Source organism: Salvelinus alpinus, chromosome 3 (assembly GCF_045679555.1).
Source record: "Salvelinus alpinus chromosome 3, SLU_Salpinus.1, whole genome shotgun sequence".
Classification (NCBI taxonomy): domain Eukaryota; kingdom Metazoa; phylum Chordata; class Actinopteri; order Salmoniformes; family Salmonidae; genus Salvelinus; species Salvelinus alpinus.
In genome coordinates, this window is record NC_092088.1 from 23,864,190 (window position 1) to 23,889,568 (window position 25,379).

Genomic DNA, 25,379 nt, shown 5'->3' on the forward strand with positions numbered 1-25,379 from the left:
AATGCCATTGTATGCTGTAGCGTTAAGATTTCCCTTCACTGGAACTAAGGGGCCTAGCCCAAACCATGAAAAACAGCCCCAGACCATTATTCTTCCTCCACCAAACTTTACAGCTGGCACTATGCATTGAGGCTGGTAGCGTTCTCCTGGCATTCATTAAACCCAGATTTGTCCATCAGACTGCTAGATGGTGAAGCATGATTCATCACTCCAGAGTCCAATGGCGACGCTTGTCATTACGCATGGTGATCTTAGGCTTGTCTGGGATGTCGATGTCACGTCTACTCCCGCTCCCCCACTCCAGAGCTTGACGTCGCCGGTCTACTAACCACCGGTCCTGGCAACCCATCATTATGCACACCTGGCAACCATCATTACGCACATCTGCGCCCCATCATGAGGCACACCTGGACTCCATCACTCCCTGATGACTTCCTCTTTATCTAGTGCTCCGTTGTATCACCCATTAGGTAGTATTGTTTCCTGTTTTCATGTTCATGGTTCATGTTTTTGTATTCACTCTGGTCGTTCCTATTGAACTCACCGACTGCACCTGCTTCCTGTTCCCTGATTAAGAAGGGATGTCCACTCCACTACGTGTCAACTCTCTCCTGATATGACCTGATTGTGCCCTCTCATCCATTGGCACACCTCTCCAAGCACTGTAAGAAACCCTGTCAATGTTCTCTCATTACTTTATGTAGAGTCAATCATATACACTAACACAATCACATTATCACACATACACATCAATGTGTTTTTAATCCTGGCTTGGACAAAACTCATTCTTAGCTTTTTTTTGTCTAACTGTGTTGTGTTCTTGCATTTTGACTTCCCAGTCAAATCCTGTCCTGCCCTCAGTGGAAGTGTGACGCTGTCCTCCGACACCATCCAACCACGATGAGCCTGTCCTGCACTGAAGTCAAGTCTCTGAACAGCTCCACTCATGCCTCATACCCTCATTCAGTCACTGCTGTGATCCCTTCCCAACACTGTAAGTAGGCCTCTCATTCCCGTTCCCCATCATATTTTACTCTAAATGTCATTGTTAAGAGTTTAAGGTTTATTAACGATTTTGAAACAGGCTTTGTCGTCTCCGTGCGGTCTGCGCCTAAACCGTGGGTCTCCCATCCTCCTAAATTGTTCAGGTCACCAGCCGCCACTGGTCCCTATAGGCCTACAAGGTCCACTGCTTTTCGGTCAACACCCACACACACTAATGAAAGTATAAGCGTATTTACACTTGGAAATACAAGGCTTTGTGCAGTGACCTTCTATTACAATAATTAATTAATTAGCCTATGTTCTGGTGGATACTGAAAACCAGCACGCAGTGCGGCTTTCATGGATTAGCAAGGCTTCATCATCCTCCACATAATTTAATGAAGAACTGATGGTATATTTACTCAAAAGAGAAACGTGAAAATAACTATAGATTGGACACGTTTACTGTGTATAATCGACTCCCTTTAACTTGTGTACCGCGCGCGAACACACACACACACACACACACACACACACACACACACACACACACACACACACACACACACACACACACACACACACACACACACACACACACACACACACACACACACACACACACACACACACACACACACACACACACACACACACACACACACACACACTACCTGCTGAAGGTCTGTGAGGATGTAATCACAGAGCACAACTAAACCCTGTGAGGTCTACTGCTCTCCAAGAAAAACAAACACATTCTGACACGATTGAACTCATAAGCAAGACAAAACATGAATATAAACATGAGGCTACAAACTGAGTTCCAGTAATCTGTATCCCTGGGCAACTTTTATATCGTTCACAAACAATCAAAGAGAGGAGATTTCTGGGAAAAACAGAGACTTGAATGCAAAGAAGACTCAACGTCACAGGGTCGTTCTCCTTGAGGTAGGCATTAACTTCACGAAAGATAGACATATTGGAATAACCCATGGAAAGCACAGTAGAAAATGTATTGTTACGATCGCCTACAGTATGTTAATGGAAGCTGCTGCTCGGCCCTAACTCAAACTTCATATCACAGAAAATGTATTCCAACAGCATAAAGCTTTAAGGCTTGCTATATCGTGTCTGCCATTAAATAAGCCGCACTAAAACTCCAGACGGAGCGTCAGTACCCCCCCCCCCCCCCCCCCTTACCCTGTTTGATGTCTGCCTGTTATTTTCATGTAAAATGTTAGCCGAAGGCAAGAGGGCTCGGGGCTCCGTGTCTTTATTACCCTCCCACTGTGCCTAGAACTGCGGTGGTTGGCCCCATTGACCTCTGACCTGGAAGTCAACCCTCGCTCTCTCACAACTCCCCTGTTAGTACGTGTACCTCTCATCATTAGCCCCCCTATAACCCTACCTGAACCTGTGATTTTGAGCCCCGGCTGAGCCTATGAACCCCAAACTCCCCTGGCACTGCTCCACCTGCTTCAAAAAGGCCTGCCAGTGCTTTTCCTCCTCCTTCAGTTTTGATTGCATCTCAAATCCCAGAATCTCATCTGCTCTTATGCCAATAGCAGGTAGATGAAGCCTGCATTACTCAGCTTCTCTCATTCGCTTTCTCTCTCTCTTTCCACCTCTCTGCGATTCTGTCATCATAACTTTTTTTTAATCAAAGCTCCAATAATTCATGAGCATGTACTGTGTGTGCGTCATTTTCAGGGAGAACAAGGAGTTGAACGCCATTTAGACAAGCTTACAGATGTAGGATCTTAATTTGATCACACTGTTGCTGGAGAACTTTACTGCAATGCAGGAAATATAAAACTTGCAGTGTATTTGAGGTTTAAAAAAGGCTTCTGAAGTTTGGAATTTCCACTTTGAAATTTCAGACTTGATTTTCTCTTACGAAAAATATATCAACCCCTACAAAAATATCTATTAGTTATAACCCACATAATAATTAATATTTCCTGTTGATGGATTATTTTGCTGCTGTAGCAAACTGGCTCAAATTAAGATCCTACATCTGTACGCTAGGAGGAAAACCGGGTTAGTGAAAGAATTTGTCTTTAGTAGACAATTGAGAAACAGTACGTGAAATTATACAGGTCTAGCAAAATGTATAAATATCGCTAAATTGGAATTAAGCTTCAGCGTCTGACAGCAATCAAATAAAAGTCATTGAGAAAGTGATTTACGAAGTCAGAAAACAAAATAATTCAGAAGGTAGATGAAAGAGAGCTATGGAAACAATAGCTTTGCGCGTCAGAGTCGATACGATTTCTGCAGTAGTGGGTGGGATATGGCAACGGAAACCACATCATCACAGAATCAAAGTGGATTCATAGGTCTCAATCTCCACACAGCCAATGAGGAGGACGGAAAGAAAGGAAGTTTGTTGTCAACAGTCCTTCAAGTGCGTCAGCTCCTGCTCTGAACAAAAGTGGTTCAAGTATACAGTTACGTGACCTGGACTCACAGAGGCTATGTAACTGAACAAAAATTGAAATGCAACATGCAACAATTTCAACAATTTTACTGAGTTACAGTTCATATAAGGAAATCAGTCAATTGAAATAAATTCCTTAGGCCCTAATCTATGGATTTCACATGACTGGGCAGGGGCATAGGCCCACCCACTTGGGAGTCAGGCCCACCCACTGAGGAGCCAGGCCATGCAAATCAGAATATGTTTTTTTTCCCACAAAATAGCTTTATAGTAGACAGAAATACTCCTCAGTTTCATCAGCTGTCCGGGTGGCTGGTCTCAGACATTCCCGCAGGTAAAGAAGCCGGATGTGGAGGTCCTGGGCTGCCGTGGTTACACGTGGTCTGCGGTTGTGAGGCCGGTTGGACGTACTGCCAAATTCTCAAAAATTACGTTGGTGGCGGCTTGTGGTAGAGAAATTAACATTTAATTATTTGGCAACAGTTCTGGTGGACATTCCTGTAGTCAGCATGTCAATTGCACGCTCCCTCAAATTGAGACATCTGTAGCATTGTGTTGTGTGACACAACTGCACATTTTAGAATGGCTTTTCATTATCCCCAGCACAAGGTGCACCTGTGTAATGATCATGCTGTTTAATCACCTTTTTAATATGCCACACCTGTCAGGTGGATGGATTATCTTGGCAAAGGAGAAACACTCACTAACATAGATGTAAACAACTTTGTGCACAACATTTGAGGGAAATAAGCTTTTTGTATGGAACATTTCTGGGATCTTTTTTTTCAGCTCATGAAACATGGGACCAACCCTTTACATGTTGCGTTTTATGTTTTTGTTCAGTATATGTGACTCATTTCAGGAAACTAGGCGTATGTCGCACGTTACTACTTCACAGGAAAGGCATTTGAACATGATTTTTTTATTTTTATGAAAATGCGTTTTTTGGCAGAAATGCCTTCTGCAACATGTGAACTTTCATGTGCCTTAACTTAACAAACTTGTATGCCATCTGTAAATACGAATGAAATTGTTAAATTACGAGCCTAGTTGGTTTAGCCACAGAAAAAGACAGGAACCTTCCCACTAGCCATGATTGGCTGAGATAATGAATGGGCTGGACATGCCGAGAGATGAATTCAGATTGGTCTGCCATGGAGCATGGTTCTGTCTAACATGAGCTGCTTGGTATGTGTAGGTAGCTAATCCTGTCTAACGCTGCTTTATTGAAAGATATCCCGAAGAACTGCTCTCTGCTTTCTGGAGGACCGAGTTTTGAAATCAGTGGAATGTCCGGTGAAAGCAGAGTATGTCAGCTAAGGAGATGGAGAAAATCCAGCCACCATGCTTGACCGTTGGTATGAGGTTCTTACTGTGGAATGCAGTGTTTGGTTTTCGGCAGACATAATGGGACTCATCTCGTCCAAAAAGACTCAGGTGACTCAGGTTTTCCAAAAACAACTGGATGATCATCAAGACTCTTGGAAGAATGTTTTATGGACAGATGAGTCAAAAGTATAACTTTTTGGACAACATGGGTCCCATTATGCCTGGCGAAAACCAAACACTGCATTCCACATTAAGAATCTTATACCATCGTTTAAGCATGGTGGTGGTAGTGTGGTGGTTTGGGGATGCTTTTCTGCCTCAGGACCTGGATGACTTGCCTTAATAGACGGAACCATGAATTCTCCTCTGTATCAGAGAATTCTACAGGAGAATGTCAGGCCATCCGTCTGTGAGCTGAAGCTGAAGTGCAGCTGGGTCATGCAGCAAGACAATGATCCAAAACACACAATCAAGTCTACATGAAATGGCTAAAAAGCAACAAATTTGAAGTTTTGGAATGGCCTAGTCAAAGTCCAGACTTTAATCCCGAGTGAAATGTTGTGGCAGGACTTGAAACGAGTAGTTCATGGAAAACCCACAAAAGTTGCTGAGTTAAAGCAGTTCTGCATGCAAGAGTGGACTGATCAACAACTACAGGAAGCACTTGGTTGCAGGCATTGCAGATAAAGGTGGCACAACCAGTTATTGAGTATAAGGGGGCAATTAACTTTTTCACAGAGGCATTGGGTGTTGCATATCTTTGTTTATGAAATAAATTAAATAAGTACGTAATTATGTGTTATTTGTTCACTCAGGTTCCATTTATCTAATATTAAGTTTTGGTTGAAGATTATTCTATAATAAAATTAGAGACAATTGTAAAGGGGCAAATACTTTTTCACAGCACTGTAGCTAGCTAACACGCTAGAAACTAAACAAAACATTGCCTGGTTTGCTAGATTGACATATACTAAATTCATTTTTAAACAGATGGGTTCGTTGGTGTTAAAATACACCAGTTATGCGATGTTGGACCACCAGGCTGCTAATGTCATGCAGCCTGTCATTTTTGTGTTTCTACTTATTCATAACGACAACAACAAGTTTGATGTCGGACGACAATAGAATGTTCCTGATGTCACTGCGACAACTGTATAGCTACAGACATGTCGATAGACGTAGTAAAAATAAGCCTTTAGTCTTGAAATCTTTGGTTGTTTAGTACACTACCGTACTCACTCTGTTTAGCACATGGCCTCACATGAATCCTTAAAGAGACGGGTGGAGCTAAGGCTTAAGAGCGTGTGAACGATGCTGAATGGGTGTACACAAAGAAGAGCTCTCCAGTAGGGATACCAAAACATTCAAGGGCTATTTTCTCAACTGTGGGGTTACCCAAAGTTTATCAACTTTCAAAGCAGAATTACTTTCCCATTGTTCCTCAACTGTAGAGTATGATATACAATGTTCAATGAGTCTCTACTTTTATCCAATGTGGAAAACACCAATACAAGTTTTGCTACATAAGACCGAATCGAGCCGGTCAGTCTCATATATCAAAAGGATCAAACAGACCACAGTACGTCGTCTTTGAAGTGCACATACTAAAACACTTATACAAACCACTGTGTTGGATGAGAACAGTAGTGCACACTTACCCTTTATGGCTAACTTATCAGCCATGTGGAACAGACTAATACACAAAGGAACCACAACATCACACCAACACAATAATACACTAAAACACCAAAGTACCAAAATACAGTACTATCAGCAGTAAAATACAGCAATGGCTAACACATTAACCCACGATAGTATCACATCGACCAATGATGCTAACACAGCGTGACACTCACCTGCCACTACACCAGCCATGTAGAGCAGACTGATGCGTAGGATGCCATGGACCATCTCCAAGGGAACGCCGATCATCAGCTGGAGGAGAGCGTTGAACCCCAGCTGTTCCAACCTGAGAGAGACAGTGAACAGGAGGAGGACACTGGTCTCAACGACAAAGGAATAATGCATAGTGTTTTAAATCAGCTCCTTTGGTCTAGACACTTGCTCAAAGGTATCTACAGAAGTCATCTATCACCGTCTATCCATCAACCCTGTCTATTATCTGTCAATGCAGTATCAATTACGTTTTGCGCCGCACTGTGAGTGAGTGACTGTGCGTGTGTGTGTGTGTGTGTGTGTGTGTGTGTGTGTGTGTGTGTGTGTGTGTGTGTGTGTGTGTGTGTGTGTGTGTGTGTGTGTGTGTGTGTGTGTGTGTGTGTGTGTGTGTGTGTGTGTGTGTGTAGGTGCAGGTGTGTGTGTGTGTGTGTGAATGAGGTGGGGTGGTTTCTTACCCAACGTGCATGAACATGTAGCTGAAGAAGCGCCACACCTGGAGGCGGTGTCTGGGGTGGTACACCAGGGAGCTCTTCATGAAGTCTGGCTGGTACGTCTGTAGTACCCACTTATTCAGCATGATGCCATAGCACATGAACACAATGATCTGACGGGAGAGGCGACACACGCACTGGGTTCACACCCACGTCTCTTCATTCAGACACTCATTTATATCATATAGTACAGAGTTCTGTTATGAGAGCCAATTGGGATTCAGCTAATAAATGCCATGAATGTTGTCTTTTTGTTTTTTGTTGCTTTATTGGTTGAAGACTTCCATTGGCACCGACAGGCGATGCACATAGAGAGAGAGAGACACACACAGCTGGTCCGATTCCATTAACTCCTTTTTCATAGATCAATTAATCATAATTTCAATGAATTTAAATGAACGGGAAATAGTCTTTATCGTAGCCAAATTGTCATTACAGACCGTTCACTGCCATTGTGAAGCATTTAAGAGCACTTACAGTACTTGGCTTTCTTCAGAATGACAGTGAGTTAGAAGAGGAAGTGCTGTGGCTTCGTTGAGTAGCTGCAAGTTTTATAGCATTGCCTATTCAAGTCATGGCCACCCGGGCTAAAGCGGTCTGGTGGTTTTCTTTTCTTTCCCGTCACTAAATTGTTCCATTAATATCACTAAACTGGCCAGAGAATATTCCACTGGCTTGGTTGCCCAGTTCGACATCAGTTGCTGATAAGAATCCAAGAATCCGAACATGAAAGCCAATTTGACAGTGTTGCCTTTGAGGTCTGGCATTGAATATACGCACCGTTAACCACTGTTTACCAAAGCATGGGTCAGTGTCCAGACTGCCCAGTGCCCATTATTTGGTCACATCCCTTTCCTCATTCCTCAAGCTAAATAGGTTTTATGCCAGAAACATTGTACTGCTTATTTTAAAGGTCATAAGTCAATACTAACATCTTCAGGTGGGTCACAACGCAATGAGCAGCTCAGTCATCTTAGACCTCTCACCTGGATGATGGTAATGATGGCCATGAAGACAGGAGGGGGACACAAGCTGTTCTGGTGGAAGTACCAGCGCCGGTCTGTCTCGCAGGGCAGAATCTCATAGGCCACGTAGCGCACAAAGCGCTTGTACACGCCCAGGCCCGTCTCATCCAATAGGATCTCCCGCTGCAGTGTGCGGCGGCCATTGGCGATGGCCCGTCGGAAACTGCTGGAGCGCTTGCTGCTCATCTGAGGAGGGTAGAAGATAGAGAGAGAGAGAGACAAAGAGAGAAGGACAGAGCGAGAAGGAGAGAGAGAGAAGTTAGTATTTCTTTGAATCTGACAGAGAAAGCAACAATTTGATTGCTAATTAGAATTGGCATGCTAAACACCTCCAACTGCTTTAAGAAGTTGAAACACAACCGTTATGCAGTAACCCCATGTCTTCCAAAAGTGCTGAAGCAAACATTTGAAAGCACAGAGAACCGAAAAGCCATGTAGCCTAGCTGAGGCTAAGACATTCAAAGTGCTCAACTTTAAACAAAGAGAATCTCCGTTCTTCCAGTTTCCATGGGAGAGTAAAGACATACGTCAACTTGAACCGTTCAGTGCTAAAAGTGGAGGAGATTATTTCAGCGCTGCCTTGCCTTGACAGGTACTCATGGCGCCTCTCTTCACTCAAAATAAACGTGTGATTTTGCCATTTTGCTTTGCTGAGTAGAACTGTTTTGCCCGAGGAGGAGGGAAAGAGAATGCGGTGGGGAGACGGGTGACAGGCTCCTGTTATCATGGAGACTCCAGGTTTGCTAAGTGAGCAGTAACGGCATAGCTGGGGGTTAGCGTGACATGGTACATGGAACCCTGGATGTTTGCTGCTTTGGTAGGACCTTGAGATAACACCCTGGTGCAACCATCACTCTGACAGTTGAAGCCCAAAATATCACTAGATATTACTAGATAAGACAGATATTGTAGCATGAATCTGGAAGAAAATGAACGTCCTCTTAAATAAAGGTGAAATAAAAAATAAAAATAAATTCTAGGGAAAATTCATCTGAATCTGATAAGCTCCACAAGGAAAGGACAGTGGAAAAAGCAAACCGATCCGCGTTTACCTATACAATGGAGAAATGCTTCAATCCAAGATGATACACAGGCAATATTGCAAGCCACATTCCTACTGTATCCATCTGTACTGCAGCAGTTGTCAGAGTCCCCACAGACCCCACCAGACAGGCAGCTAAAGCAAACCAACCGTAATTCATTAGGTGCTGTTGTGTGCAGGCTCATTACATCCGGACATTGTGGGGAGCATAATAATAATGAAAGAAATCGGGGGCAATATCAATACAGCGCTAATTAAAGAAAGAAAAACAAGGAGACTAAGAAATATAGAAACAAACAAATCACATACAAATGGATCTTAGCCATCTGAGGATATTAAAGTAAATAATTTAATAATAACAGAAATATAGTTAGTCTGTAGAGCGGTGGTGGATGGTGGTGGGGAAGTTTAGTGGAACGGGATGCCGTGGGACACGTCTTAAGTAATTACGATGCCGGGGTTGGGCCTGTGGGCCTGTGGGCCTGTGGCATGGCGATAACCAGCGTGAGCACGAGAGGAGCTGCCGGCCCTCCCGTGGATGCACCACAGCATATTTTAGCACGGAGATCGAGCCCAGGAAATGTAATTATACTGTACGTACGCTAGGAGGGAGAGGAAAGCAGAAGAGAGGGGGTGGGTGGGAGACATTAGGAAGTAAGGAAAGGGAAATTAGGGAGGGAAAATGGGATACCCGTGTGGATCGACTCGCTCCAGGAAAGGACGGCTGCCGTTGGACTGCGGAAGTGAATTGTTTCCACCCGTCTTCAATAATGTCTTTATTAGAAGACTTAAGATAAAAGGAAGGGGTTTGTGTGTGGTTGGGGGATGTATACACACATGTATTTTTTTCCTTCTCTGTGGGATTTCTTTTCTAAACGATGCCTGCGTTTCCAGTGTTTTGTCTGTTTGTTCTCCCAAAACACCTGCCGCCTCTCCTCTTAGTGACACGTTTCATCTCGCTCCCTGACATTTGTGCTCCTGAATGTTCCCGGGAGACATTTCCCGATAGACACTTATCATTCTGCCCCGCCTTCTCCATCTGACACGAGGGACCGCCGCTTCTAACGTGAGCATTAAGCGGCCTTTGAAGTTCGGGATGCGAGAGAGGGAGGCAGACAATAAAGCACGTTAGCGCGGGAGCTGACGACTTGACTGGTGAGCCCTGAGAAACTCAGTAAGAGCACTCTAGCAGGGTGTGCTAGCATCACATCCCATCCCATCACTACTCACGAGAACCTCAGACTCTGGCAACAACATGGTCCGCTGCTAAATCTCCCCTGACAAGAAGGAGACGTCTGCCAGGGAAAATAATTGATATTAAAGGTTAAGTCTGAGGATGGAGCTTTAGATAGAATTCCCTTCCAGGGAGACCGGATTGGACCTAATTGACATCGGTGTGTGTATGCGTGTGTGTACCTGTGTGTGTGCGTGTGTGTCCAGGCGCGTGTATTTAAAACAGCAAGGTGGTTACAGTACATGTTGGTACTCAGCTCAGCTCAGCCTATGTCCTTCATGACTTAATTAGTACTGGTGTTTGGTCAATACTGCACTGCTCATTAGTTTGAATTAATAATGAAACATAAAGATGCTATTTGTTCCATAGTCGTCTCTTTATAGAGGTACATGTGTATATTGAGTTTGGTATAGAGTCATTCTAAATTATTCAGGCTATCCATTCCAGAACATTTCCAAAGTTGGGCCTGATGCTCTCCAAACAATGTGAGCTGAACTTATTTCATGAATCGCTGATTGGGAGAGTCCTCCAGGTGTAGTCAGAGAGTCCTACTGCTAAACGCTAGCTAGCTTGATGAATAATCAAATCAAATGTATTTATAAAGCCCTTTTTTTCACTCCAGATATCACTTTTTTTCCCACCTTTATTTAACTAGGCAAGTCAGTTAAGAACAAATTCTTATTTTCAATGATGGCCTAGGAACGGTGGGTTAACTGCCTTGTTCAGGAGCAGAACGACAGATTTTTACATTGTCAGCTCGGGGATTCAATCTTGCAACCTTTCAGTTACTAGTCCAACACTCTAACCACTAGGCTACTAGGTTGCCTGCCGCATAGTGCTATACAGAAACCCAGCCTAAAACCACAAACAGCAAGCAATGCAGAACTCATTCAATTAATGTTACTAAATGATTTACTACATACTGTGCAGAACCAGGTTGGAATCCTAATGTCCTAATGAAGGTTAAATAAAAAAGTCCTGAATCACCATCACTTAGTTCTGTTAAACAGGATCAGCACACCATTTACTTCTCATTTACTGGTCATTAATAATGCATTATTAAGCTATTAAATACACACACACACGATGCACGCACGCACGCACGCACGCACACGCGCACGCGCACGCGCACGCACACACACACACACACACACACACACACACACACACACACACACACACACACACACACACACACACACACACACACACACACACACACACACACACACACACACACAGTAATATAAGAGAAACTAAATCACTGTGTTCGCCCACCTTCTCCACTGACCCAGATTCTCAGAGCCATTCTACCAAAATCCTTTTAAAATGAGAACCCACCTTTATCTCTCAAGCAGCCCATAGCCATAACCCTCCTTCATGGTTTAATCATCAGGACCTAAACTGGAAAAACCTTCACTCCACGACACTTAGGCAAAGTGCACCACTTTAGAGCCAGCAACCCACCTAAAAGAGACATGGTGCTTGCCTGAGTTTGTAGTGTGTGTGTGTCTGTGTGTGTGTGTGTGTCAGGAATGAATCTGTATCCTCTTTGTCTTTCCCTCCAGTGAGACCCTGCTCGTCAACTCAGAAGACAGATGCACCCTGGGCACTAAACACTGTCAGCACGACTCCGTTGAAGTCTCTAAACACTAGAACGACCACACTGGAGCCACTAAATATCCCAAATGGCCGTGCTGGGAACACTAAACACTCCCAAAGAGCTTCAGTCACGTGACAGGTGACAAACGGCGCTCTGGGCTTAGGGTGTCAACCTCATCCCCCCTTTCATCGAAGCAGAAACACAGAGAATCCCTGCAGCAATATTAGTGTTAAACAGAAAACCGGAAATATTGTCACTTCACTATTTACTGTAGTTGACTGAAGCATGCTTGGTAAAGTTCGCCTAACGTTTTCTATATTTGTCTGCCATGACTAAATCACAACGCACACTGACAGATGGTGGCAGCAGTGGGAGCCGTATTGGTGTCAAATCAAATCAAATCAAATGTATTTATATAGCCCTTCGTACATCAGCTGATATCTCAAAGTGCTGTACAGAAACCCAGCCTAAAACCCCAAACAGCAAGCAATGCAGGTCTAGAAGCACGGTGGCTAGGAAAAACTCCATAGAAAGGCCAAAACCTAGGAAGAAACCTAGAGAGGAACCAGGCTATGAGGGGTGGCCAGTCCTCTTCTGGCTGTGCCGGGTGGAGATTATAACAGAACATGGCCAAGATGTTCAAATGTTCATAAATGACCAGCATGTTCAAATAATAATAATCACAGTAGTTGTCGTGTATCTCTCCGATTAAGGAGGAACAATGACTAGGGAAAGGAATTTTTCCTGAACACAGTCACCTGACAATGAGGTGTGTGTTTGTAAGTGTGCGTGTGCGTGCGTGTGTGGCTTTAGCGGAGCGCTAGTTATTCACCCCTCAAGCTGGTCCGATGGAGCTCTCTGGCTCCGATCAGCCGGCATGAAAAACATGGAGGAAGTCAAACACATTTACACACTCACACTACTGAGCTTGTGGGCCAAGAGCTCGCTTCCGACACATTTACACCCAGTCACATAGAGACAGTATGTGTGGATCAACAACTCACACCGAGCCCGAAGACCAATATCGCAAAGGAAAGGTTAACATCCCTGTTCAGCAGACTAACAGGATGAAAGTCCCACGCCTCGGGGCCAAAAGGCTAGACATAACTGCTGATGTACAGTATGTAGAGTGCACAGATGTGTGAAAACACACACACGCAGAAGCATACACTGTCACACACACACACACTGCTCCAGCTCCACAGGCAGGGGTGTTTTATCTTCGTTGCCAGGTCTTAATTCAGGCCATACGGGAGACTGTAGACACTGGAGATAATATAATGGCAGCGGTGCGCTTCCCAACTCAAAATACCATTCATCCGTCACATACTGTCAATGGTGTCCCCCTTATAAATCTCCCTGAAGGAAAGGGAGGGAGAGAGGCAGGCAGACAGAGGAAAAGTGAAGGAGATGGAAAGAAAGAAAGAAAGAAAGAAAGAAAGAAAGAAAGAAAGAAAGAAAGAGGGGACAAAAGGAGGAAGAGAGAAGGAAAAATAAAGCGTGATAGAAAGAGAAGAAGAAGAAGACAACCAGAGGGAGGGGGGGGGGAGGGGGGTGTCAGCTTGGTTATGACCTGGTTAAAAATGTCACGCTACATTTGCATGTTCTCCCCGACAAACTAAACCAGAGCGCCACCAATACAGACCTGCTCCTATAAGACACACATCACACAGAGAAGAGATTCCCGTCAGCATTTGAATACCATCCAAATTAGTCAGCAAATCTGTACGCTGAGCATGTGTATGGTGAATGAGTCGGTGTGTGTATGTATTAGCCTCCCTGATCATGTGTTAGTGAGCAAGTGCACGTCCTCTGTGAGTGTGTGTGTCTGTGCCCATTCAGTGAAAAATGGATGCAAACTGTGTGTGCGCACACGTTTGTCAGACAAATCTTTACCAATCAGACATGGATGTCGATATCTCTGTGAGGCTGAGCATTCTCAAATTACCTTAGATTACTGCCTGCTACTACCAATGCTGGGCTGATCGAACCCAATTTGCATTTGGCTGACGGTGAATATTAAACTGTCTCGCTGATGCTGCCTAAACCTGGGGAGGGTTTTAACATACGATCTGGAGCTGCACGGGTGATGGAGAAGAAAATAAATTCTGAGCGGTTGAGACGGGGGGGGGGTTAAAGGAAAGGGAGGGGGTGATATTGGGGAGAGAGAAGGGTACGTTATGAATAAAGGGATACTATTAAAGGAGGATAAGATTTGCAGAAGGGAGTAGTCGGAGGGAAGAGTATCACATCTGGGATGGAGGGAGGAACAGAAGGAAGAGGCATGAAGATCCAAGAAGGGAGGGGTGGACGATAGGAGAAGGGCAAAGTAAAGGAAGGGGTTGGAATGTCAGCGAGAGCACCTGCATCTGCATTGCTGCTCACACACTAGAAGCGAGACCTGAGCATTTGGAAGGGGAACTAAATGGAACAGCTTTCATTACAAACCATGAGCAGAACAGATCGAAGGAAGGAACCAGCTTAGGGAAGTGAAAACATGTCAGGAATTGCATCGTGTTGAATGAATCACGCTGCTTAAACCCATATGCTGCGAGGAGAAGAAACATGCTCTGGTCTACTGCTAAACTCAGGGCTAAGAATCACCTCAGCCCCTTTAAAAGGCTTTGCATTAATTTGATATATAGGAACAAAGGTCTAAACACAGACAGGTTAAGTGGAGAGGAATGAATATGAATGTCTCTGACCTCCTAGCAGCATCAGAACTCAGAACACTGCTCAGTAGAAGACATTGGGGCAGGATTTTCCCCTTTGCTCCACCAACAGCTAATACAGTATAATGTATCACTGTGTGTGTGTGTGTGTGTGTGTGTGTGTGTGTGTGTGTGTGTGTGTGTGTGTGTGTGTGTGTGTGTGTGTGTGTGTGTGTGTGTGTGTGTGTGTGTGTGTGTGTGTGTGTGTGTGTATTTATTTATCATTACATTTTATTTGTGTGTATTTATAATTGCATTTAATTAGAAAGATCAAACCTCTTTCTGAAGAACTAAAGACTGCAATGGGCAGGTACATTTTGACATCATGAACCTCCCTGTCTTTTCTCGAATCATTCTGTAGCAAGTGTGTGCACGCACTATACGTGCTTCTGTGTGTGTGTGTGTCCGTTCCCAGTCACTCACCAGCTCGATGAGCTCCTGGTAGCACACCTGTCCATCCTCGTTGCTCTGCACCAGGGCAAACAGCATGTCCAGTTTGGAGGGGTCCAGCTGCAGCTCATGGTGCTCCACCAGACTGGTGAAGTTCTCCACTGCGATGAAACCGGTGTTGTCTGGGTCCAGCTGGCAAAACACAACAACACATGAATATCAGTGCAGGCTGATCAGAATGCTGCTGTTGATGATTCTAGTAGTAGTGCTTATTAGCAAGGATCGGCTCAATTCCATTTCAATTCAGGGAATTCAAGATTTGAAAAGTGACATTCCTTTCCTACGTTGAGTAAATTGAAAGGGAATTAATCCTGTTCATTTCGAATAATTCTCTTTCTCTACCTCCCGTTCTTGATACACACAACACATCTCATCTGCAGTGCTTTTTAAAAGCACATTGCACTCAATAGGCAACAGTTATGTAGAGAGGTACTGTAGTTATTAACTAGTCCATAGACAACAGTCGACAGCAGACACACAATAGAACAGACAGACCAGGACAATGGAGAGTAACGGAGCCAAGAGAGAAGAGTCTGTCAATGAGAGCAGCATTAATTAAGCCATACTATCAGTGGGAACGTCAATGGAAGAATTAGACCTGCCTTAAAAACAGAACACTAGCTAGCTGTATTTATTCTAATTAAATGGGCAGGCGAGAAGAAAAGAGCAGGCTGATAACATCAGTCATTTGGCAGGACTGATAACCAAAATGGGCCAACATGTCAAAATGGTACACCGTGACCTGAACCCACTGTACGACTGAAATCCCACCACTGTCACCATATGTCGTTGTACAGAATTAAATCGGTAGAGAGCATTAGATTCTCTGGAGTCTTTCCTTTCATTTTGGAGTTGAAGTCACAGTTTGCCTTCTAATGAGTTTAGTGAGACGCGTTCTAACTGCATTTGTGGACCAATCAGGACAGTGTGGTTTTCATTAATCACCAGTCTCACTGTGAGGCGACCGGCCCCTGTGGGTTACTACCGCTGAAGCTCACATGCCTCGGTCTACCCGTGATTAATTTAAGCGGGGGAGTGTCATAAAACTCGCCAGAGTTTAACCGTCCGAAATAGTGCCGGTAAAAATGGCCCATAAAGTATAGGGTGTGTATGTGCATGTGGTGTACAGTGTGTATGAGCCCTCGTCCGACTGTGTTTTTATGTTTGTACTGTATCTATCCGTCATCAACTGCCTATTTTCCTTCCTTTTTTAAATATTCAATTTAATTTGATTCAATGGCTCATTAATATCCAGTGCTAGTTTCTCTTTAGTGTGTCTAGTTTGAGTAGTCTAGTCCTGTGTATGAGTTTACCTAAGGCCAAACCCATCCAGCACAAACAGACCACATGGGACGACCGCTCAGTGCCTAGCCCTTTACTATGTTTCCTGTAATGCTAACGTAGGCTAACGTAGGCTAATTAGTCATCTGAGAGTAAACCAACAGGTCCTTGTCGCTCCAGGGCGGAACAGTGGTCTTTCAGCTGTTGCATCACTCTGGAGTCACCCGCAGTGTGTATCATGTTGGTCTGTGTAAAGATAGGAGGGACTCTCAATGTTCCCCATTGTGGTTTGGGCCCTTTCGTTCTGAATATAGATGGCCCTGTGACTCAGTGGGCAGAGGTAATTTCCCTGACTGCCTCAGGATCAGGAGTGGAGAGTGGTTGTATAAACACTGAGCCTGGCAGTACCAGTCTATACTGCAGCTGCCACAAGGTCAACAGCTTTACAGCTCAATTTAGCAAGGAAGATCAATCAGAAAATACCTGCGAGTGCCTGATACAGTGTGTGTGTGTGTGTGTGTTTTGTTGTGTTGTGTTACAGCCTGAAAATAAAATGGCTTAAATCAAGATTTATTTTGGTCACTGGCCTACAAACAATAGCCCATGATGTCAAAATGGAATTATGTTTTTCGAAATGTTTATAAATGAATAAAAAATGAAAAGCTGAAAGGTCTTGAGTCAATAAGTATTTAACCTCTTTGTTCAGGAGTAAAAATGTGCTTAACAATCCACATATTACGTTGCATGGACTCACTTTGTGTGCAATAATAGTGTTTAACATGATTTTTGAATGACTACCCCATCTCTGTACCCCACCCCACACAGTTATCTGTAAGGTTCCTCAGTCGAGCTGAGAATTTCAAACACAGATTCAACCACAAATACCAGGAAAGTTTTTCCATTGTCTTGCAAAGAAGGGCACCTATTACACCTAAAGCAGACAATGAATATCTCTTTGAGCATGGTGAAGTTAATTACACTTTGGATGGTGTATCCATACACCCAGTCACCCAGTCCTTCCTAACTCAGTTGCCGGTAGAGAAGGAAACTGCTCAGGGATTTCACCATGAGGCCAATGGTGACTTTAAAACAGTTGAAGAGTTGAATTTCTGTGATAGGAGAACAACAACATTGTAGTTACTCCACAATACTAACCTTATTGATAGAGTGAAAAGAAGGAAGCCTGTACAGAATACAAATATTCCAAAACCTGCATCCTGTTTGCAACAATGCACGAAAGTAAAACTGCAAAAAATGTGGGCAAAGCTATTTTTTTTGTCCTGAATACATGTTTGGGGCAAATCCAATACATTAGCAAGTACCACTCTCCATATTTTCAAGCATAGTGGTGGCTGCATCATGTTATGGTATGCTTGTAAACGTTAAGGACTGGGGAGTTTTTCAGGATAAAAAATAAATGGAAGTAAGCACAGGAAAAATCCTAGAGGAAAATCTGGTTCAGTCTGCTCTCCACCAGACACTGAGAGATTAATTCAATTTTCAGCAGGACAACAAGCTAAAACACAAGGCCAAATCTACACTGGAGTTGCTTACCAAGTTATAGTTTTTACTTAAATCTACTTGAAAATCTATGGCAAGACCTGAAAATGGTTGTCTAGCAATGATCAACAACCAATTTGACAGAGCTTTAATGAATAATGAGCAAATGTTGCATAGTCCAGGTGTGGAAAGCTCTTAGAGACTCACAGCTGTAATTGCTGCCAAAGGTGCATACAAAATATTGACTCAGAGGTGTGAATACTTATGTAAATGAGATATTTCTGTATTTAATTTTCAATAAATTTGCTAACATTCCTAAAAACACGTTTTTACTTTGTCATTATGGCTATTGTGTGTACATGGGTGAGAAAAAAAGTGTGGAATACAGGCTGTAACACAGCAAAATGTGGAATAAGTCAAGGGGTATGAATACTTTCTGAAGGCCTATCACTCTCTCTTTGTGGAGTTATTTTCCTCCTCCACTGTACTGATTTCAGCAGCGTTTACAGCTGTTTAATTGAACAAAACCAACTCTTTAATTCAAATGAATCGACTGCTCACCATCCCCAGGTCTCTTGTTAAAAATGTATTAACCCAGGGGCAGGGTACTAGCAGTCATGTACTAGTGTGTAAGCTTGATGATGGTTCAAGTCAGATGGTAGCATGTTAGCTCTGTTGATACTAGCAAGCAAATGTTAGCGCCCTACCCTTTCTGAATGCTAATTGCAGCAACTACTGTAATTGCCTGTGTTTTCATTATCACACTTTGTTGTAAAAGCTATTTTTAATCCCAACAGGCAGGCACGCGTACAAATGTACACACACGTGGACACGGACACGAGCATTTCACTGTAAGGTCTACACCTGTTGTATTCGGCGCATGTGACAAATAACATTTGATTTGAAACACGCGGATACGGACACACACACACAAACTGGTAATCAGTCAACTCGTGACATAACACACACTGGGTAATCTCTGCTGTACGCCGGGGCCCCTCGCTGGCTGGACCTGACCGCCTGGAGCTTGTATGAGGCTTCCTGAAATGCAGCTAAAGCCAATGCATGTATGAAAATGAACCAAGAAAGAAAGAAGGCTCAGATCTATTTTTACTTAATCCCCTTACTGTGTGTTTCACGGAGGTTTGTTGAATCACAGTCAATTCTGCCCCCGGTGCCGAGGAGAGAGAGCGAAGGGGTGCAGATACAACCAGCGTTTTACACAGGCTGAGTGTAGGACACTAGGATGATAGGAGGGGGAGAAAGGGAGGGCAGGACCATAATCATGGTTTGAGTTTAAGTGAGGTTCGGAAGGAAAAAAAACAGCAAAAGCTAGCAAAAATTACCCCAGCCATTATTATCTTGGCTGCTGTAGGTTCATTCACTTCAATCAATCTACAAACACGTAGCCTATTAGCTATACAGATGTAATGTTCTACCCCTGAAAGGAGGGAAATATGAGAAATTATTCACACTGACAGATATAGCATCAGCGACTGTTCAGTCAGTTGTAATGACGAATTGCATAAAATACTCAACTCTTTACATAGATATCTCTTTTCTCAAACTACATAGCCTTCACGTTTGTATTCCTAGGCATTACTAATCAAGCGCCGCACAAACACATCAATGGAGCACACAGATGATCGTATTATCACATTCACATGAATTTCTAGAATATTACTTACTATTCTGTATTAATAATATCAGTGATATAGAGGTTCAAAAAAAGTGGGTATTGGGTAAACTAAACTCCAGTGTGCAATCGAGATAAGACGAACAAACACTGATATAAACAAAAACATTTTTAGAACTTTGCTTGCATCTTAATGTAGGGAAGATAGGCTATGTGGAGATGTTCATATTGAAACATACTGTATCTTTTCCCTAACTTGTTTGATAAGGTTAGTACAGATTTTCTCAGGTGTCCCCACATGGGGCCCTGGCCCCAAGTATGGGAACCACTGTACTAACCTCTCTCTCTGCTTGCTTCCTCTCTCTCTCTGTCTCCTCTGCTTCCTTCTGCATGCATTGCAGCCTACCTCAGCTTCACCACTGAGCGCCACATCGCTTTCTGTCTCAGTAGTCTATTCTCTGTAAAGCAAAGTTATTATGAGAACTTACTAGCCTGCTAAGGTAGGCTCCATTTAACGTTAGCTTCTTGATTCATCCTTCTAGCTGGCTACGTAATACTAGCCAGAGCCCTTCAACCAGGAGGCTCCTCAAATGAGGATGGGGATTACCATCCTACTCAGTGAATTTCATAAAAATAAAAGTTGTGAAACATTAAAGGGGAATTTCACCCTGGGAGACTCTGGGCATGTTTTCATCATGTCTGAGACATTTCTAGGTCAGTGAGATGTGTTTCACACATAATTGCCCAGGAGGAAGGTCTGGGCTTTGCGCGCTGACTGATACACACTATGACTGCTTCTGGTGTCCTTGATATGGTTGTCCTTGTCCTTGATATGGTTGTCCTTGTCCTTGATATGGTTGTCCTTGTTCGATAGAGCCATTGGAAGTCTTTCAATGATGTTCCTATCAACGGATTCATTGCTAAATATACAAGCTGACACCTTTTCTCCAGTCTCTGAAAGACTACAACCCATGTGGGGTGGTGCTTCGTGCTCTTGCCCCGTCTCTCCCCTAAGGCAGTCTTTTTTGAAAGGGAGACGGACACCAATAACACAATCCTTTGGGCAAAACTGAAAAAACTGACCAGACCGCAATGGCTCCAAGTGATTCCTCTCAGCAACACGAATTCGACAATGGAGCATTTTTTTTCCCTACATGGTGACATTCAACTATACAGTCGTGGCCAAAAGTTTTGAGAATGACATAAATATTAATTTCCACATAGTTTGCTGCTTCAGTGTCTTTAGATATTTTTGTCAGATGTTACTATGGAATACTGAAGTATAATTACAAGCATTTCATAACTGTCAAAGGCTTTTATTGACAATTACATGAAGTTGATGCAAAGAGTCAATATTTGCAGTGTTGACCATTCTTTTTCAAGACCTCTGCAATCTGCCCTGGCATGCTGTCAATTAACTTCTGGGCCACATCCTGACTGATGGCAGTCCATTCTTGCATAATCAATGCTTGGGGCTTGTCAGAATTTGTGGGTTTTTGTTTGTCCACCCGCCTCTTGAGGATTGACCACAAGTTCTCAATGGGATGAAGGTCTGGAGAGTTTCCTGGCCATGGACCCAAAAGATCAATGTTTTGTTCCCCGAGCCACTTAGTTATCACTTTTGCCTTATGGCAAGGTGCTCCATCATGCTGGAAAAGGCATTGTTTGTCACCAAACTGTTCCTGGATGGTTGGGAGTAGTTGCTCTCGGAGGATGTGTTGGTACCATTCTTTATTCATGGCTGTGTTCTTACGCAAAATTTTGATTGAGCCCACTCTCTTGGCTGAGAAGCAACCCTACACATGAATGGTCTCAGGATGCTTTACTGTTGGCATGACACAGGACTGATGGTAGAGCTCACCTTGTCTTCTCTGGACAAGCTTTTTTCCGGATGCCCCAAACAATCGGAAAGGGGATTCATCAGAGAAAATGACTTTACCCCAGTCCTCAGCAGTCCAATCCCTGTACCCTTTGCAGAATATCAGTCTGTCCCTGATGTTTTTCCTGGAGAGAAGTGGCTTCTTTGCTGCCCTTCTTGACACCAGGCCATCCTCCAAAAGTCTTCGCCTCGCTGTGCGTGCAGATGCACTTACACCTGCCTGCTGCCATTCCTGAGCAAGCTCTGTACTGGTGGTGCCCCGATCCCGCAGCTGAATCAACTTTAGGAGACGGTCCTGGCACTTGCTGGACTTTCTTGGGCGCCCTGAAGCCTTCTTCACAACAATTGAACTGCTCTTTTTGAAGTTCTTGATGATCCAATAAATGGTTGATTTAGGTGCAATCTTACTGGCAGCAATATCCTTGCCTGTGAAGCCCTTTTTGTGCAAAGCAATGATGACGGCACGTGTTTCCTTGCAGGTAACCCTGGTTGACAGAGGAAGAACAATGATTCCAAGCACCACCCTCCTTTTGAAGCTTCCAGTCTGTTTTTCAAACTCAATCAGCATGACAGCGTGATCTCCAGCCTTGTCTTCGTCAACACTCACACCTGTGTTAACGAGAGAATCACTGACATGATGTCAGCTGGTCCTTTTGTGGCAGGGCTGAAATGCAGTGGAAATGATTTTTTGGGATTCAGTTCATTTGCATGGCAAAGAGGGACTTTGCAATTAATTGCAATTCATCTGATCACTCTTCATAACAATCTGGAGTATATTCAAATTGCCAGCATACAAACTGAGGCAGAAGACTTTGTGAAAATGTATATTTGTGTCATTCTCAAAACTTTTGGCCACGACTGTACATGTTTCAACCGGAATATAGCGAAGAGGATTTGAAACAAAGAGTTGGATTTAGCTAAAAGCTCAGCTACAGCCGATGGCAGCACCAAGAGGGCAGATTACAAATATGGTGGCTTGCTAAGTAAGTTATTTTTCCTGCAAGCCCCCTAGCTATCTTTAGTTTAACTACTGAAACTCATATTCTGTATTGCTGGCTAACATGTGTTACAGGTAGCTAGCTAGCAAGTCTAGCTTGCTAAGTTAGCTAAACAACTACAGGTAGTCATATCTATGACTAAAAGTAGATTAGTTGTTACAATCGGAGATCTATTGTATCTTGATTGTAAAACCTCTTCTCTTTTTAGTTGTAGATATGGCCAGCTACTAAACAACAAGCCACAACGTTACAACCAGCCACCTAAAGCTAGGTTTACCAGCAAACGTTAGCACAACTGGAGTTGGCTAGCTAGTTAGCCTGGCACCTGCTAACTTGTTATTATGCGCCAGGCCTTGTGTTTGTAACTTTTTAGCAAACGTGTAACATTAACTGTAAATAGTTGTATTAGCCAGCTATGTAACATGTAACATAATTGACGAGGGTTGACATTGGTTATGATTTCAAAATCACAGATGTAAATAACAATTATTAAGTTTACTAGCTAACAGTGAGTAGAAACAACAATACAACAATTTAACTATTGTAAATCTCTAAGACTGATAAGTTGGTTTTACTATATAAAAAAATATTTGCCTAAGCATTTCTGATAGACATGGCTGTAGCGAGATACTGTCTACCTAACTACCTAGGTACATTTGTACGGTCTGGTCACTGTGCAAAGGTTCAGAGTTATGCCATATTTCTATAGACCCTTTTCTAGTACACATCACACTGACATCACGCACAGATGTGTGCAACTCTTGACGGCAGTGAGAAAGCCATCGCCATCTGCGCCCATTCAACATAGCCTAGATTTACATTTTAATTACATCTAAACAAAATAACTTTTTGGGGTTCTCATACGCTTACAATTATGTTTTGATAGTTTTTTAAGTATAATGCAGTTGATTTGCGATGATGACAAAAACATTATATTAAGTAGGACATTCATACGAGCCTTGAAATCCAAAATTAGTGCGAAATGCACTTATAAGCAACATGTAAATAGAGGCTTTTTTTGCTGCCGTTCTATAAGAACTCCCTTTTGTTCTGCCACCAAGTTACGCACGTTGCCCTCTTGCGGCAATGTTTGCAAACACAGAAAAGGGTCTATTAGGCTAGATATCGAAATGTAATCTATGTGCCTGTACACATGTATGAATGTTCAACTAGTCTACCCTAATGTTGTTATGCTGGCACAGTTCCACTGTCGTTCAAACTCTGCAAAGGAGTATAATTTATTAAATATATTTTTTTTACAGACAATATCGTGTGGTGCCTGGGCTTTTTCCTGGTGTGGATTCATGTAGAGAAACATAATCCCTCTGCCTGCGTGTGTCATTGTACCAGAACTGTATCCCTCTCAATGGATTGGACATATGCGGGATTTCAAGCAGAAGATGACTCAAGAGGAGCTGAATGGCAGTTTGATCTAACAACACTTCTCCCACAGTGTTCCCTGAACTTACTGTATGTTTCTTTCGAATGGCAATTTCATCATGAACACCTCTCCCATCATTTGCTGATCACCAGTTCTCTTAACTACAGATTGTTTCACCAGATAATGTGATTTAAACAAAGATTTTTGGTATCATTTACTGGGAGTTAACATCAGCTAGGTGGCTAGGTGGCTAATGCTAACGTTAGCTAGGTGGCTAATGTAAGCTACGCTAGGGGTTAGGGTTAAGGTTAAGGTTAGGAGTTACGTTAAAGGGCTAAGGTTAGGGTTACCTAACAAGCTAAGTAGTTGCAAAGTAGTAAGTAGTTGAAAAGTTGCTAATTAGCTAAAATGCGAAAGTTGTCCGTGATGAAAATCAAACACGCAACTCTCTTTTCATTATTCCCTAAAGTAACCTTCTGTCTTATATAAGCCTACCAAACGTAACATATCGCACTGATTTGAATATCCCGCATTTTTGTTTACTACGTTACGTCTAGTCTATGAGACCAGCCTGGTTTAACAAGTACCAGGAGCAACCATCTTCTGAGAAGGTGAAGAGGTGGTGAAGGATTGGTCTTTGTTGGTAATTAGAACAATTAACAATCAATACATTTAATTTGGAAAACGGAGTCGCGTGAATGACGCTTGTAAGCGGAGTCTTTTTGCTTAGTCAGGGTAGTGGGGCTCATGACTGTCTGACAGAGGAAGAAAGGAAAAGAGATGGGGAAACAGAGAGAGGGAGGAGGGGTGAGAGAGGAGAAGAGGGCGGGGATGGTGCAGAAAGGCAGCTGTTATTGAAGCGATCCAACAGCGGGAGGGTGACGCGTTGACAAGCCACATCGTTGCCATGGTTACATGTCTTTGCATTTCCCTTTTACGAGTGCTGGGGCATGAAGAAGAGACGGAAGGAGATAAAGAGGGGAGAGAGGGGATGAAGAAAGGTTAGAGGGGGAGGTGGAGCACTGGAGTAGGAAAAGATGGATATAGATGGTTGGAGAGATAATGAGGGGAATGGATAAAAGGATGGGCTGAGGAAAAAGGGATGAAAGAAGGGAGGGCTAAGGGCCCAAGGGGGGTGACACCAGTACCTAGGAATGGAGAGGGTGAAAGGGTTAACGAAAAGAAAGAGGACGAGATAGGGTGAAGAAAAATATAGTGGGAGCAAGTAGAAGAGGATGGATGAAGATAGGGGGGATGAAATAGTACGGATGAGAAGGAGGCTGCAGGGGAATGACGGCGCTGTTAACCCACAGGACCTCTATTACCGTCAGCAGAGCAACCAGCCACTGAGGCTGACCCCAGTGCAGACCTAACTTAACTGAGCAACCAGCACTACAGTGGGGAAGGGGAGAAGACCCTGACCTGGGAACAGACCGCAGCCATACATAAAAACAAGGAAGTTCTAGGTACTTTCAGTAATTATTTGTGCAGTACCTATC

General features: G+C 43.4%; 1 protein-coding gene across 1 annotated transcript in view; it reads right to left on the bottom strand.

Moving 5' to 3' along the window:
• Nucleotides 1-25,379, bottom strand: part of rhbdl1 (rhomboid, veinlet-like 1 (Drosophila)) — a 61,194-nt gene that overhangs the window by 30,794 nt on the left and 5,021 nt on the right. The window contains exons 2-5 of the mRNA XM_071392184.1: nucleotides 15,179-15,337; nucleotides 8,127-8,351; nucleotides 7,105-7,253; nucleotides 6,610-6,722 (exon numbers count right to left, since the gene is read on the bottom strand). Of these exons, the coding sequence (XP_071248285.1) occupies nucleotides 6,610-6,722; nucleotides 7,105-7,253; nucleotides 8,127-8,351; nucleotides 15,179-15,337 (646 nt within the window). The remainder of the gene's footprint in view (nucleotides 1-6,609; nucleotides 6,723-7,104; nucleotides 7,254-8,126; nucleotides 8,352-15,178; nucleotides 15,338-25,379) is intronic.